The sequence below is a fragment of the Poromitra crassiceps genome (assembly GCF_964638095.1).
Source record: "Poromitra crassiceps genome assembly, chromosome: 1".
Lineage (NCBI taxonomy): Eukaryota > Metazoa > Chordata > Actinopteri > Beryciformes > Melamphaidae > Poromitra > Poromitra crassiceps.
In genome coordinates this window covers 66,052,228-66,070,245 of record NC_139623.1, presented here as the reverse complement: position 1 = coordinate 66,070,245, position 18,018 = coordinate 66,052,228, and the positions used below count along the sequence as shown (strand labels likewise).

The following is an 18,018-nucleotide window of genomic DNA, read 5'->3' as shown; positions in this document are numbered from 1 at the left end:
AAAGCCTTTGATACTGATTCTAGACCATGGGACACTAAAACGCCATTTATACCCAGATGAATGCATTTCTTTGATCGGGTGAGCCATCCCACCCATTCAATGATATGGGGATATGATCGCTTTTTGATGAAGATTTAATTTACAAAAATCCAACAACTCTAAATAAATTAATCTAAATGAAATGGGAAAAGACAAATCAAATATCATGTCATGTTTTCCAGACTGCTGTTCAGCGAGGAACCTCATATCATCACATCACATCAGCCATTATGCCAGAGGTAGATGGCATGACTGGCCGAGATCCGATATCTATTAAAGAGAACAATATGGGCCCAACACGTCGGCAAACCGATATGTCGGGCTTTATCCTCTCTCTAATCTGCATAACTTCCCATTGAAAGCATGCATGATGTCTGCACGACAATAGCACTGAATGTGCCATGCAGCATATAAATGTGTTTGAGATGTTTCTGAAGTCTTGCTGTGTAAGAGCCCTGCTTCCCTTTAGGAACAACCAAACAGGAGAAAAAGACAATGATGGATTTACAAAAGTTGACATTAATAGCAACACCTGCAAACAAAGAGCAGCTGGAGGAGAATGCGACACATATGAAAATTAACGAAAGCAATGAGATGAGTCATCGTCCGAGTCTGACAGGACCAATAACCAGGCAGTCTTTTTCTTTCTTTCTTTCTTTCTTTCTTTCTTTCTTTCTTTCTTTCTTTCTTTCTTTCTTTCTTTCTTTCTTTCTTTCTTTCTTTCTGCTCACCCATCTCTATTTAGCCCCACCACCCAACAATCTCCAAAGCATTGATCAGAGTCTTGACTATGTGAGAAAATACATTTCCTTTTCACCCTGTTTCCCTTATCTGCTCTTGGTTTTATTCAGACTGTCACATTCCTCAGTCCTGGCCAGTTCCTTTCTTTTCTTTTTCTGTCTGCCTTATCTCCCCCCCCCCCCCCCCCCTTTTTTTTTAATCCCAGTGGTGTTAAAAATGAAATGTCATCTTTAAACCAATTTCCCAAACTCTGGCCCCATGGCCGAGGATAATTTCAGATTATGAGCCAATCTAGTCCCTCCTCCTAGCTAAACCGCCAGGCTGGTTATAGGTCGCCACGTAAAATGGATATGTGGATATAAGGCATACCCTGCCCTCTCCTTCAGTTTCATATCAGTAATGCCATCTTTGGACACCAGTTTGTTAAAAACGAGAATCCCAATAACCATGTTAACCTGTCAAAGAGAAGAGACACATGATTAAAGCAGGTCAGAACATTTTCACAAATTCAGATTCATTCTGATGATAATGACATTTCTATCATGGCAAGATGATGATGGCAGCAGTCACCTAGAACATACTAACCCTAACCCTAACTGTAGTAAGTTTAGACTCTGCTATTAATGTAAATGAACAGAATACTGTATACCCACTAACTGTAGTAAGTTTAGACTCTGCTATTAATGAACAGAATATACCCACTAACTGTAATAAGTTTAGACTCTGCTATTAATGTAAATGAACAGAGCATACCCACTAACTGTAGTAAGTTTAGACTCTGCTATGAATGTAAATGAACAGAACATACCCAACTGTAGTACGTTTAGACTCTGCTATTAATGTAAACAAACAGAACATACCAACTGTAGTAAGTTTAGACTCTGCTATTAATGTAAACAAACAGAACATACCCACTAACTAGTAAGTTTAGACTCTGCTATGAATGTAAATGAACAGAATATACCCACTAACTGTACTAAGTTTAGACTCTGCTATTAATGTAAACGAACAGATCATACCCACTAACTGTAGTAAGTTTAGACTCTGCTATGAATGTAAATGAACAGAACATACCCAACTGTAGTAAGTTTAGACTCTGCTATTAATGTAAACAAACTGAACATACAAACTGTAGTAAGTTTAGACTCTGCTATAATGTAAACAAACAGATCAGACCCACTAACTAGTAAGTTTAGACTCTGCTATTAATGTAAATGAACAGAATATACTAACTGTAGTACGTTTAGACTCTGCTATTAATGTAAATGAACAGAATATACTCACTAACTGTAGTACGTTTAGACTCTGCTATTAATGTAAATGAACAGAAACCACTAACTGTAGTAAGTTTAGACTCTGCTATTAATGTAAATGAACAGAATATACCCACTAACTGTAGTAAGTTCATACTCTGCTATTAATGTAAATGAACAGAAAGCACTAACTGTAGTAAGTTTAGACTGCTATTAATGTAAAGAAACAGAACATATCCACTAACTGTAGTAAGTTTAGACTAGACTATTAATGTAAACAATCAGAACATAACTGTAGTATGTTTAGACTCTGCTATTTGTTTATTAAAAGGATCCCCATTAGCTGCCGCCTAGATGACAGCTATTCTTCCTGGGGTTTAGATATTAATGTAAATGAAATAAACATCAGGTATTATTATCAGGTGTTAATGTAAATGAAATAAACATGAGGCATCCAATTGAGAGGGTGAAAAATAACTAAGAGGATGGATCGCTGGATTACAAACATAGATTACTCATATTATCATATTATGTTGACAAACCATGAGCTCTGTGAAAGAAAGAATTGTTGTTATTGTTATTATTATTATTATTATTATTATTATTATTATTATTATTATTATTATTATTGATCTATGTGGATGCCATAAACTTATGAACTCATGGTGACATGCCAAAGAAAAAAAAAGCCTTCAAAGATGATTATTGCATTCAAAGTGTTAGAAGACGGGAGTTTATGGATATGGTTAGATTTTTAGCGTGGTATGGGCTTAGTTTTGGCTCTAGAAGCAAACCAGCTGATCAGAAAGAAGAGGTACCAAGACTACAGCTGCAGCAGGTCCAACAAATGCATAGAGAAGACCTCCTTCCAGAGACAGCCAGCAACTACGAGAGAGAGAGGGGGGGAGGACGCAGAGATGCGATGATGAGAATCGGGAAGGGAGATGGAGGAGAGAGGTGGGGGGAGTGCGGGGGGGGCGCGGGGGGGGGGGGGGTGTAAAAGATGGAGGGGCAGAATGGTGAGAGGGCAGATGAGTGCATGAATGAGGAGAATGGTAAAAGATAGATGAGAGAGAACACATTGGGATGATTAACAGAACCAGGGGGGAGGAGAAAGAGGTTAATTATGCTGCAACCATAAACCCTCGAGTCGACAATGTATAATATCTCTGCATAATACATAGCTTTTGAAGATGAGGCATAAATACAATAGCAGATGTAGAGGAAAACATAGGATGCTCACTAGCTAGGTGTTCCATATCCTTTTGCCTTGGTGAATCCCACTGAGATGGCCACGACCAGGGCTGGGAGACCTGCAAAACAAAAACAAAACCAAAACATCAAAAATAGGAAGAAATGGAGAGAAATGGAGAGAAACATGAGCAGTGTGAGGGCACGGCAGACGGAAGCCCCACCCCAGCCGAGACACAGGAAGCGCTTGCGTATGATGCGGTTCCGGAGGCGGCCGGTCACCGCCATGTAGGACTGCCATGCCTCCGTCAACACCCAGCAGAACGATGACAGGAAGAAGAAATGGAGAAATGCGGCCACCAGGGTGCATAAGACCTGAAACACATGAAAAAACACAAGGAAAGAAGATCGTTTTGAATGTTCTGATACATTAGATTGATAAAATGATACATGTTATATACATATTACCGTAAACAAAAGAGACCCTGCATTTTACATTGTGTTGGATTGCTTTACGACACAAAGGTTTCTGGCAACAGCAAGAAGCAGGAAGCAGCAAGCAACGGGGATTATGGGAAAAGTGTTTTTTTGAGAAACAACAATAGTTTCCCACCACTGTTGAATTTCAAAATGTCTCATTAGAATCAGTTCAGGTTAAAGGCTTCCCATAGACAACCAGTAATGATGTTGGTTATGAGTCTCTGATTGGCCATTACCTTATTCCGTGTCTGTGTCTGTCCAATGAGAATCAGGGCATTGGAGGAGATGATGGAGAGGCAGAAGTTTATGAGGATGACGGAGCGCTCGGAGCGAATATACCTGCGGGAAAAGCAGGCAAAAAGGATGGAGTTGAAAGGCAGTGATTGTGGTCCTTTTACTGAACATCTAGTTCCACAGCAGTGGCAGCAGGGAAGGCTACACCAAAAATGGGGCTTGACGATAGTCGAAATCCATATCAAGATAATCATAAGGATTTTTCTCAATATCAATCCCGATATGGTTCATCTATCTATCTATCTATATACAGGATATAAAAGGGGCAAGTGGGCAATCTCTGTCCCACTAATGATGTCATAGTGATGTCATAAGATGATGTCATAGTTATTGTGACAGCATCAGTAATGTCATGAATCATCTTGTACAAGCGAGTGACATCACTGAGGATCATTATGCCAGTAGAGCAGGCGAGGCCACGCAGCGGCCGAGCTGCGTATGCGAGCTGCAGGGCCAGCTCGGCGAGCTGCAGGGTGGGCAAGCCTGCGCAGCAGGCAAGCCTAGGAATCGAGCGCAAGATGCCTAGTGTATGCAAACTCACGTCAAATAATCAAATTAATGTTCATTTTATTCAACCAATGGTAATGATGTCAAACAAACCTTAATATTCCTACCATACCTCATTGTATCAGTTTTTAAGTAGAATTTGCTTGTCATCAATAATTTAGACATTTGAATTATCATCCACTCCAGCCCTAAATCAAGGAAGTGCCCATAATACTACTACTACTACTACTAGCTTTTGAATCATACGGCCAACAGATTATCAATCACAGAGCAGATGACAGAAAAACACACAGTAACCTGATCTCTACATCAAACTTCCCTCATATTACCTTTAGCTTCCATGTTGTTTACACATTTAAATTACAAGTTAAAAGTGCAGGAACTTGTCGCAAGAACAGCACGTGAATGCGTTACCTATGATGAAAGCATGTTAGGGGCGTGCCCATATAGAGCCCATAGAGAACGCATTGCCGTGCCATGCCGTACCTGCAGCTCTATAGAGACCATAGAGAACATATTGCCGTGCCATGCCATACCTGCAGCTCTATAGAGCCCATAGAGAACATATTGCCGTGCCATGCCATACCTGCAGCTCTATAGAGACCATAGAGAACATTTTGCCGTGCCATGCCATACCTGCAGCTCTATAGAGCCCATAGAGAACATATTGCCGTGCCATGCCATACCTGCAGCTCTATAGAGCCCATAGAGAACATATTGCCGTGCCATGCCATACCTGCAGCTCTATAGAGCCCATAGAGAACATATTGCCGTGCCATGCCATACCTGCAGCTCTATAGAGCCCATAGAGAACATATTGCCGTGCCATGCCATACCTGCAGCTCTATAGAGCCCATAGAGAACGCATTGCCGTGCCATGCCATACCTGCAGCTCTATAGAGACCATAGAGAACGCATTGCCGTGCCATGCCGTACCTGCATCTCTATAGACGGTTTTCACAAGCTGCAACCCCACAGCACTTCCTTTTTCTCAGCTTCTTCTTTGGTGTTTTATGGCGGTTGTTATCATTAAATGTTGCATTACCATTCTATCATCTTCACAGTGCTATTTACAGTGTCCACTTTCTCAGCTGTTCGGGGGGAAACACTGACATACTTCTATTTAAAAAAAATATTTTTGCTATGTAAACGTTTAAATGCAAAGATAGGCCTATGCATGCAATAACGTACTAGTCAGCTTACACTGTAACATGTAGCTTTTATTAGCCTCTCAGGCTAGCTCTGGACCAGATAACAACGGTTCCTATTACCCATCGTGTGCACGTCTTTCCAACAGGGGTGGTTGTTATGGCAACTATCAACAACAACAACAACAACAACTACTACTAACTACTACAAGACATAAAGACCGAAATAGGCTACGTTGTTACTGTGTCTGTCGGAGACACGGCGTCACGTTAACATTTAATATATGAGCCGACTATCAGCCTGCGCTCAGCTATGTATACAGGAAGTAAACCAGATATTCAGGTGGGTTGTGACGTTTGTTATTGTTGTCCAGTTAAAACCATCTATAGAGCCCATAGAGAACGCATTGCCGTGCCATGCTGTACCTGCAGCTCTATAGAGCCCATAGAGAATGCATTGCCGTGCCATGCCGTACCTGCAGCTCTATAGAGCCCATAGAGAACGCATGCCGTGCCATGCCGTACCTGCAGCTCACCAGAACTGCCCAAAGTTAAAGTAAATGAGAGCGAGCTGGGTGATTTTCAACCAGACTTGAAGTTGCACGAAAGGGACTTGTACAGACTCGGTACTTCACAGAACATGACTTGACACTGCGACAGGCTGGACTACGATATCAGAGGCAGCCCTGAGAGAGGACAAACTGACCCCCCCCAACCCCCAAACCCCCCCCCCCCCCCCCCCCCCCCGTGCTCAAGGCGGGCGGCAACCTATCTATTGGTCAGCTGCCATTGCACCACAGACCTCCTAATGCGGCTGTTTGTCCTGTGCAGCGCGGCTCTTACCTCCAGACGGACACGTAGATGATGATGAGCAGCAGCAGCGTGAGGGAGGAGACTCCACAGCCCACGATCAGAGTCACAGACGGGAGCTGTGTCTTATCCATGTTCTGGAAAAGAGACAGACAAAGCACAGAAGAAGAATGTGAGTGAGGCAGAGACAAAGCACAGAAGAAGAATGTGAGTGAGGCAGAGACAAAGCACAGAAGAAGAATGTGAGTGAGGCACAGACAAAGCACAGAAGAAGAGTGTGAGTGAGGCAGAGACAAAGCACAGAAGAAGAATGTGAGTGAGGCACAGACAAAGCACAGAAGAAGAATGTGAGTGAGGCAGAGACAAAGCACAGAAGAAGAATGTGAGTGAGGCAGAGACAAAGCACAGAAGAAGAATGTGAGTGAGGCAGAGACAAAGCACAGAAGAAGAATGTGAGTCAGGCAGATGAGGTAAATGTGACCTGTTCCATAATTTTCAGTCACTTTGAGCCCTCACACCATTTCGATGTTTGGATCAAAATTTGGTGAGAGGAGATGGATGTACAGTAAGCTTTCTGGTGATATCAGTTATCTGTCTACTCAAAAGATTGAGTGAGATGCACCCCTTGACTGTTTCCAAACTATATGTTTTTGAGGAAAACGGCCTCAAAGTTTGAAGTCAATTCTTAGACATCTATTCAAATAAAGAAATCATTAAAACATACAGTAACATAGCATACAGTTGTAGTCTTGAGTGACCACACAGACACGCATGCACACACAAACACCCAACACTGCCTGTAGCTGCTAAACCCTTAAAAGAAGGGCATTGGGGTCACTGGGTTTCAATGGAAAGTTTTTGGGCCATGATGGTCTGAATGCTGTTCTTTTGACCCTGACAGGAATAACATTCTGGGGCACAAACTGTACACACACGCATGCACGAGGGATGGAAGGAAGGCTGTGTGGGAATTTAGCCAGGACCCCGGGGCCACATGTCCCAGAGCACCAGGGTTACACCCCCAGCGCACTGGGGTTACACCCCGAGCGCACTGGGGTTACACCCCCCTGGGCACCAGGGTTACACCCCCAGCGCACTGGGGTTACACCCCCCTGGGCACCAGGGTTACACCCCCCTGGGCACCAGGGTTACACCCCCAGCGCACTGGGGTTACACCCCCCTGGCCACCAGGGTTACACCCCCAGCGCACTGGGGTTACACCCCCCTGAGCACCAGGGTTACACCCCCAGCGCACTGGGGTTACACTCCCCTGGGCACCAGGGTTAAACGCCTACTCTTGTGAAGACTGCCGATGGAATCTTTAATGTCCACAGAGAGTCAGGACCTCATTTTAAAGGACAATTCCGTTTTTTTACACCCTGGACCTTATTTCCAGCTTTATGATTTTTAAGTCACCCTGACAACTTCGGTTTGATTAGCATCAGCAGAAACAATCATCAGTTTTGAACTGCAACCTGAAAACGCGAAAAAGCTTATTTTCCAACACACTGGATCTCCCGCTGCTGCTTCTAATCCATATATGACCTTATTCCATACGGGCGGCAATTGAATTCAAATGAATCGTCCATAATCTTGAAATCAGACAAATCTCTGCTAGGCTAGGCTAGGCTTAGCTACACAACAAACTGGATGCAAGTCAACTATGACCTGCCCCGGATGTTCTTCTTCTTCTCCTTCTGTTTGGTAATACGGCAGAACAGAAGAAGAAGAGGACATGACCCTAAGCACATCAGGTGACTTGCAGGGTTGATTGTAGTTAGCTGTGTAGCTTAGCATGATAAACACTGCTGATATTTATCTGATTTCAAGATTATGGATGATTCATTTGAATTCGATGGCCGCGCGTATTTATTTGAGCTGGTCTGGAATAACGTTATATGGATTACAAGGAGCGGGAGGGAATAGGAGCTGCTATCAATGTGATGGACAGCAGAGCCAGGGGTGAACCAATAACGCTAGATCATTCATTTTCTGTCATTGTATTGTATGTGCCGCTGCGTGTCAAAAAATAAGATATTTACAGGACACAAATAGAAGCATTTCACATGCCGCGTTTTGCTCGTTTTCAGCTCGCAGTTCAAAACAAATTATTGTTCAGTGCATGGGAATCAAACTGGACTCATCAGGGTGACTTAAAAATCATATTTAAAGCTGGAAATAAGGTCCAGGTTACAAAAAAAATGAATTCTCCTTTAACGTCTCATCCGAAGGACGGTGCTCACTCCCAGTCCCTGTCTCTGCCCTGGTGCATTGGAGAGATATATCTGGTATATATGGCTTGCTCCTAGGGGATGGGATGTACAATATTTTGCCGATATCCAATATGGCCATATTTTCCAACACGTTTGGCCTTATTGCTGATGCTGATATATGTGTGTGTGGGCGTGGGGCTAGCAACCCCAACCCGTAAAAACCCACTTGCTACAAAAACCGCAATCACAGTCTTCCTCTGTATATTATTCTTCTATTATAAAACGGCTCTCTCAAATCAAGCATTCTGATTGGTTCACAGCTGTGGTATATTTAACATATACCACAACTAAAGCCGCATCCCCAAAACACTTTGCCTCTGAGAAAACAAATGGTAGATAGCTAGCCTGCTAGCCTCGTAAACAGGAGCTCCTAAGCCAACCCGTGTCACCATAATGCCCAGAATGCCTTGCGGTAGTGTTTATTGTTATCTGCCTACTGAAATGGAAACATTTAAGGTTAACTTCGACCTTCGGGGTGGCTTATCTATGGACAAGTGGATTGAGCATGCCATCTCCAGAAAAAAAGCCACCTAGCCTTGAACCTAATGTTAACACAAGCATTAGCCAAAGTTCCCTAGCTTATGTTAGCTGTTTGTCACCAAGCCTGTCTAGCTGACGTTATGTTCAGCAACTGTGTCGGTTGTGCAGGGAGCCAGGAGGGACTATTTTATTATGCGGAAGAGTATGATAGATTTATGAATAACAGCCATTTCAATTGGAGTTGTTTATTCCTATCATATTGCCATACTTGGTAACCATCTTATAAAAGCAATAGATTACTTCAGGCCGTGATATATGCTCATTATACCACACCTAAACGTGTTTGAAGCACGACCCTTAGGTGTGGTATAATGACCATATACCACGGCCTGTCATGAGCTATTGCTTAATTAAACAGGGTTGGATGATGCACTCCCTGAGACAATCCTTTAGTCAAGCATCCAGCATTTGGCCATAAATAATCAAAGCGTTATTTGATCTACATAAATGTTTGTTTCGGGCCAATGCCGATATTTCCTTGATAGCCTTGAAAGGTGACTTCAAGGTGAATCAACACAGATCATAAAAATAAACAACAATTGGGGAGAAAAATGTGGAAAAAATCAGAAAAAAAATAAACACCTGATGAGTGTCATTCAGGTGACATGTGGTTGATAATCTTTTTCCACCCTGAAAGCTGGCAGCTAGGCCGCTACACCGTCTCCATGATACTGCAGACATTGTCTTGGTTGCCATGGCAATGTTGTAACATGGTAGCAGCAGCTGCAGCAGGGTGTTGCGTGTGTGTGTATGTACGCCTGCTGTTTCAGCTGGCCAATACAGACGTTTTATTAAAAAGGCACAATGACATGAAAATAACCTTCACCTTGTTAGCTAAAACAACTTCTAACAAGAAATAGCAAAAATAAATATGCTACTTTTTCCCCTGGTATTTTTTCCATTGCTAAATCCCACAACTTTGACTTTCTGAGGAACACTATGTGACCTGCTCTATCAGAAATCAGTCACATTGACCCCAAAATACATTTTGAGTTTTATACACTGTTGGAAAGAGGAGAATGTAAGCTTTCTGCTGATATCAAAACTATATTTGTTCTCCAAAGATTGAGTGAGATACACTGCTTTATGTCATGACTGTTTCCAAACTATGTTTTGGAGAAAAACAACCTCAAATATTGACAAAGTAGGCTAGTTCTGCTGGTAACTCTATATTTATGAGCTTCAAAACTATATTTAACATTTGAATTTCACAATAATCTTTACAGAGAATGAAAGCCAAGGCTTTATTTTGCTAAAATCTGGTGAAACCCCAAAACAGCCAAAATAAAAACAAAATCATAAAATCACGTTTCTATACAAACGGGCCAGTGCTACATGCAGTGTTGGACAAGTTACTTTCAAAATGTAATATATTACATATTACTAGTTACTTTCATTTGAAACACTGGCTACATGTGACTGATTTGGTCAGAAGCAGATCACATATTTGAGTTTGAGTCCAAATGCTGATGGAAACAATTTTTTTTTTGTCCATGGGAATTATCAAATCTAACAGAGTTGAGTACTGACATACAATATCAGCTACTAAAAAGCCTACAAAAAACAAAAACCTGTATGGGTCTTAAAAAATCCATAGGTTTAACTCTATAGTCTATGCTGGCGAACTGGAACTGGAGGGAATAATGTGATCCTCCCATGTGCTATGTCCTACCGGTGTCAGGTGAAAAGAAGCGGCTGGTGACTTCACGTGTGTCGGAGGAAGCATGTGTTAGTCTACAACTCGCCCCAGATCGGCAGAGGGGGTGGAGCAACGAATGGGACAGCAGGGGGAATTGGCTAAGTACAATAACTGAAGAAAAAAGCATTTTCTGCCCCAAAAACAAGGTCACAGAGGATCATGAAACGATCAGATGTCTAACTATCCCCACCCTGATTAGCTACAGAACAAACAAAGATTATCTCTCAGCACGTCCTGTTCCAGGACCAAGCCTAGTATCTGTTCTCCAGGGACACTCTGAAAAGCATTTACAAATTCAACCTAGCAGTGCAGCTATCAAGGCTGCACTGCTAAATATTAGGTCACTTGTAAGCAAGTCGCTTCTAATAAACGATCTGATTACGAGTCATAAACTGGACCTCATGTTCCTCACAGAGACCTGGCTTGATCTAAACAACAGGGAATATGTTCTTAATGAGTCAGCCCCACCTAACTTTAACTACATTGACGCCCCCAGAGTCGGTAAGAAAGGGGGAGGAGTAGCTATTATTTTCTCTGATGCTTTTCAATGCAAGCAGGTATCGTTTGGCGACTTTTCATCATTTGAATATCTGGCCGCTGTTCTGAAGTGCTCTCCCTCTATTTTACTACTGATTATATACAGACCACCTAAGTACTCTAGTAGTTTTTTTGATGAATTTTCAGAACTCCTTTCTATAATCTCCATAGAACATGACTGTTTAACTATTGCAGGAGATTTTAATATTCATATTGACAACCCCAATGATAATAATGCCAAAGAATTGAATAACCTCCTTGACACTTTTGACCTGTTACAACATGTCTCTGGGCCCACTCACAATCGAGGCCATACCCTAGATTTATTTATCACCAAGGGCTTTGAGTCATCGTTTCTTTCAGCTAGTGATGTTGCTCTGTCCGACCATCTCTGTATTTTTCTTGAACTCAAGATCACCCCTATCGCTCTTACTCGGTCAAAAACCATCAAAAAGCGTTACATCAACGAGAGCACTAGCACACGGTTCATGGAGGCTTTCTCGCTGGCCCCTTCCCTCTCCTCAGCCTCTGTCAATGATCTCCTAGATAACTTCAATTCTAAAACCCTAAAGGCTATTGATGCTGTAGCTCCCATTAGATCTAAACTAATCTCCGGTAAGAAAAAAGCACCATGGAGAAACGCTCCCTCTGTAAATAACAAAAAAAGAGATTGTAGGAAAGCCGAGCGCAAATGGCGGAAAACTAAACTTCACATCGATTATGACATCTATAAAAATAGTCTTCACTCCTACAACCAGGAACTAAAAAATTCCAGAAAATTCTTCTTCTCCGACATTATCAGCAAAAACACCAATGACGCTCGCACTCTTTTTGCCACTGTTGACAGGCTGACAAACCCCCCCCCACAAATTGCCCCTGATCTTCTATCCAATGTCAAATGCAATGAATTTGCGACCTTCTTTAGGGATAAAATTATAAATATCAGACTAACTATTTCCACATCAAGAACAAATGTGGCTCCGCCGCACCCACAGAATAGGTGCTTAATTAACATGACTCAGTTCAATGTCATTGACCACAAGAAACTAGAAGAAACGATACGAGGCCTTAAATCCTCATCGTGTTGCCTAGACACCCTGCCAACAAGCTTTCTAAAAAATGTCTACAGTTGCCTGGCGACCGACATACTGAAGATAATTAATACCTCTCTTCTTACAGGCATTTTCCCAAAATCTCTAAAAACTGCAGTTGTTAAGCCCTTGCTAAAGAAGCGTAGCCTCGACCCCTCTATAATCAGCAATTACAGACCAATATCAAATCTTCCCTTTATTAGCAAAATACTCGAAAAAACTGTCTACCAACAACTCAATACCTTTCTATCCTCCAATGACCTCCTAGATCCTTTCCAATCAGGCTTCCGACCCCATCATAGCACCGAAACTGCGCTTATCAGAGTTATAAATGACATCCGAATGAACACTGATTCAGGTAAAATCTCAATCTTAGTGTTACTAGACCTCAGCGCTGCCTTTGATACGGTTGACCACGAAATTCTATTGGACAGACTGGAAAACTGGGTCGGGCTTTCCGGCACGGTCCTAGAGTGGTTCAGATCTTATCTGCAAGACAGGAACTACTTTGTCTCCATTGGCAACTACACATCTGACCAAACCAAAATGACATGTGGGGTACCCCAAGGATCAATTTTAGGTCCTGTCCTGTTTAACCTTTATATGCTCTCTCTGGGCCTAATTATGCAAAAAAACAAAATAGCTTATCATAGCTATGCAGATGACACCCAACTCTACATAGCCCTCTCATCGGATGACTATGCCCCCATAGAGTCACTGTGTCAGTGCCTTGCGCAAATTAATGATTGGATGTGCCAGAATTTTCTCCAACTTAATAAAGACAAAACAGAGATAATTGTCTTCGGCAAAAAAGAAGATAGGCTCAAAGTTACTGCTCACCTCGAATCCCTATCTCTGAAGCCAAAGGACCAGGTAAAAAATCTTGGCATTATTATTGACTCTGATCTAAATTTCAACTCCCACATCAAGCTTATAAGAAAATCTGCCTTCTATCATCTAAAAAATATAGCAAGGATTAGAGGCTATATGTCCAAACAAGATCTTGAAAAACTAATTCATGCTTTCATTTCTAGCAGGCTAGACTACTGCAACAGTCTTTTCAATGGTCTTCCCAAAAAAGCTGTTAAACAACTTCAGCTCATTCAGAATGCGGCTGCTAGAGTTCTAACAAGAACCAAGAAAGCTGAACACATTACACCAGTTCTCAAATCCCTGCATTGGCTGCCAGTAAATCTTAGAATAGACTTTAAAATTCTGCTAATAGTTTACAAATCTCTCAACGGGTCAGGCCCACACTACATCTCTGAAATGCTTCTACACTATGAACCATCCAGATCCCTGAGATCTTCAGGCACTGGTCTACTAATTGTCCCAAGGACCAAATCTAAACATGGTGAAGCCGCGTTCTCCCACTATGCCTCTCATAACTGGAACAAACTCCCTGAACACATTAGATCTGCCCCTACTCTGCCTATTTTTAAATCCAAGCTAAAGACCTTTATGTTTACTCTTGCTTTTAACTGCTACTAAACTACTGCCTCTCTCGGCCTGTAATTTTAAAAAGATTTTTCCTGTACATTTCCAACAAATGGACTGTACATGTAATAATAATACTGAAGAGTGCCTTGTAACTTATTTAAAACAGAAATAATGTTTCATGTTTGTTAATTTGAGTATATATTTTAACTAAAACCGTCGGCTGTGTTTTTTATGTGTTTTTTTATATGTGCATTGCTTTGCTGCTTGTTTTTTCGATTATTTTTTTGTAAAGCACCTTGAATTGCCTTTGTGTATGAAAGGTGCTATATAAATAAAATTTGACTTGACTTGACTTGACTTGACAATAAGGGGAGAAAATTGGAGAAGAACTGAATTTTTTTATTTAAAAATGATCCTTCAAAAAATGTATACTGACAAAGTAAACGGTGTTAGGCTTCTAGCCAATAACTTGTATCTTTGAGCTAGAAAATATGGCTTTCTGAAGGCTGATACCAACACCATGATATTTGGAGTCAAGCTAAGTAGCCCAAATTTAATGTTGATATTCAAAATCTTCCTATTTAAATATTTTCATGCAAAAACGCCTCTGACACAGAACTCCATTAAACCCCAGGGTGAATTCAGGTGAAGGGCCAATGTAATGTCTAAAGCCAATGTAGCCAATGACAAATCAAATGTTACTTTAGTTGAAGTAACAGTGAGATAAATTCAAATTAAAACCTTGGGACTTGACTGGACTAGGTCCGATTGTTAACAGCAGTATCGACCACAGATCGGCCTGAGTTTAGGTACAGTAGTGCTATAAGCTATTTTCACACATGAACTCCGGATCAGGTGAGGGTTGCCCCCCACTGAGCCTGCCCCGGATGATACGTGAAGTGTACCCTTTCACACATGAGGCATGTTGCTTTCACACATGAGTAGCACCTCCGCAGAGTTTGTAAAGTAGAGAGGGGGCGGGGGTGGGGGAATTTGGGCATGACCACACGAGTTGTGAAAACGAAAAATACATAATGGGCGATAACTGCCTAACGTTCACGGCATATAATCGTTTGCGCATAACGTTAGTAAGTAATTAATTAAACAACCCTACAACTCACGCCCAGATGCATCGATTTCCTCGAGTCGCAAGCACTACAAACAAAACAGGTCTTTGCTATGTTCAGTCCTAAAATGCATCCAAACTACTAGAATTATACAGAATACAGGAAGCTAGACGTTTTTACCTTCAAAATAAAATGAATGTTGTATTACTTAGTAACAAAAAATCAGAATGTCGACTCACTACGGGTTAAAATTGACTTTTCGAAGGGAGCAGATATTCTTCCAGTTTATCTCCGTTCTGTATCTTTCGAAACACACACAAAAAACATTACACGTGCATTTACTTTATTTAATTGCCATTATTGCGAAGGTTATACCCGTAAGTTTTCGTTTTATACTGCCTGACTTGACGCTACTTGGAATTTGCGGGTCTGCCATTGAATCTTCACAAACGCTGTGTACACGTTAAATCAAAGACATAAACGCAACCAGATCCAGATACCCTACCTAGCGATGTCCAATACTGGGAAGCGGGACGACCCTCGCGTCCAAAAATGCTTATTAAATGTGTGTGCTGTGCGAAGCAGACATGAAATCAGATCAGAGCCATGAGCCTTTCAATCCAGCAATCCAGCAACATGTTGGCTGTCGCACACGGAGCAGGTTTGAGCTGGAATGTGTTTTTTGCTCGCTCATTCACATCGACTATTTATATAATAATAATCTGTCACGATGTCTCTGTCCTCATGCACTCACAAGCTGACTACTTCACGGAGCTCTGGAGGGGGGGGGGGGGCAATCCGCCCCTGTGTGTACCCTGAGCCCAAGACTTCCCTCCGGCTAGGAAGAGGCTCCGCGGGAGCGCGCATGAGCCACATGCACACATTCACACATGACAGCCATCCGCATGGCCTCTAGATAACTCCTGAATTCCAAACATGTGTGAAAGCAGCAATAGTGTGTGCTGTTGTGGCCAGGTGAGGTGAGGGGACAGTGTGATGAATAGAGGCAGGGAGGTGGGCTGGGCATGAGAGAGAGAGAGAGAGAGAGAGAGAGAGAGAGAGAGAGAGAGAGAGAGAGGGTGCGGGGGGGGTAGGGGGGGGAGCAGGAGATAATTGGCTGAGTTTATTGCCTGTCTTGTCTCCAGGTTTGATGTGTGTGCCGGGGCCAAGTTAATTAAATCCCCCTGATTAATCTGCACTACAGTGAGTTCCTCCTCTAAAAGCAAAGGGAAAAGAAAGACACAGATTACGAGTGCAGTGGGCCGGAGAGACATCTGCTGAAACTGACAAACTTTCACTGCCTCTCAGCCAATGGCAGAGCCCACCCAGCCTCTCAGCCAATGGCAGAGCCCGTCCAGCCTCTCAGCCAATGGCAGAGCCTGCCCGGCCTCTCAGCCAATGGCAGAGCCCGCCCAGCCTCTCAGCCAATGGCAGAGCTCGCCCGGCCTCTCAGCGAATGGAAGAGCCCGTCTGGGGCTCGGGGTCTCATGGGGTGGTCCTATCCAAAATAAAGTGACCACACCACATCATTCCACAACGAGCACCAGTAGAGATATCAGGGATCTAATTGGCTCTTCTGTGTTTGAGGATTGCTTATTCACCTTATTCTTTGCCCACACATGGACGCTTCCGCATTACGTCATTCCGTAATAGTATTTCCGTTTTGACTTGCCAAAAACTCCGCAGGCAAGATGGCTGCGCACACTGCGCATATAAACTGGCAGAATTACTCCGCCATAAACTAACATATCTTGGCCAATACGTATGTAACATGCAAAATAAAACAACCCGTAATATCTTAATTTTATGTAGAATGCAGAGGATATGTAACTGTTTAGTTAAACTTGCATTCCAGGAATATTGTGCTCTTAAGATGACGTTAGTGGAGTCGAGGCTGTTGCGTCCTGAAACCCACTAGCGTAACCTATGTGCGATTCGAAATAACGCATCCGAGATAGAAACGTTATGAATATAGCCACGTTATAAACAACAAACTAACGCTGGTGATCCGTATGGAAACAGTGTTACTCGAAATGGTTAAAAGTTATTATCAATTTGGTCATTCAGTGGCATTTTACTGCCATATAACATAACTAACTAGTGGCTAACCACAGAAGCCACAGAAGGCAACTAGCGCTGAACCGGAAGAACAAATACGTTTGCGTTGAACGCGGAAGAGAGAAAAAGTGGGCGTGGTGAATAAGGTGAATAGGCACCAATAAATACATCAAATAAAAGATTCAGAACCAAACCCACTTTATACATTAGGTCAGTCAATGAGAGTATGATCCAAGCACTGACCATTTGACAGCATAGCCTAGTACAAATCAATCACAAGCAGGGCCCCAAATTCACTTTTTGACTCACCGGCCAGGTGGCGGGTATGGAAAAAATCCACTTCCCAAGATACCGGCCAAAATAATAAATCGCATTTTTGTCACATGAACATATATCTAGGGCTGTCCCGAATACCATATTTAGAGTGTTGACACTTCGGGGAGATATATATATATTTCTACAACAGCATGAGTGAATACTGGATTCTGATTGGCTAGCAACAGTGGTAAATAGGCCAACAATCTACAGTTCGGCTCCAACCGCAGTATCACTCCGCTCCCTGATGAATGAAGAACACCTGTGCTGACTCCGCCCACTGTTAGCCTGTCAGTCTACAAATCTCTAACAAGGAAATGTCCGATTTCGTAGTAACGTTTGATTTACTGGGTGGATTGAGTTTTGAGCAGTGGTTAGATGAAGATGAAGGTGAAGTGAACAAAGAACGACATGGTGAAATTGGGGAGAGAGAACTGGCTGAGCTTGAGTTGTCACGGAGTGAACCTGGGACTGTCAAACAAACAAATTGGGCAATGCGATGTTTCAAACGGGCTGCTTTAGATAACTGTTTAAA

The 18,018-nt window shown here is 42.4% G+C and overlaps 1 protein-coding gene across 1 annotated transcript in view; it reads right to left on the bottom strand.

Moving 5' to 3' along the window:
- Positions 1–18,018, bottom strand: part of LOC310790940 (adhesion G protein-coupled receptor B1-like) — a gene marked incomplete at its 5' end in the record, with an annotated part of 240,863 nt that overhangs the window by 37,150 nt on the left and 185,695 nt on the right. Inside the window, 6 exons of the mRNA XM_083652649.1 lie at positions 1,150–1,235; positions 2,852–2,918; positions 3,277–3,346; positions 3,449–3,599; positions 3,941–4,043; positions 6,497–6,600. Of these exons, the coding sequence (XP_083508775.1) occupies positions 1,150–1,235; positions 2,852–2,918; positions 3,277–3,346; positions 3,449–3,599; positions 3,941–4,043; positions 6,497–6,600 (581 nt within the window). The remainder of the gene's footprint in view (positions 1–1,149; positions 1,236–2,851; positions 2,919–3,276; positions 3,347–3,448; positions 3,600–3,940; positions 4,044–6,496; positions 6,601–18,018) is intronic.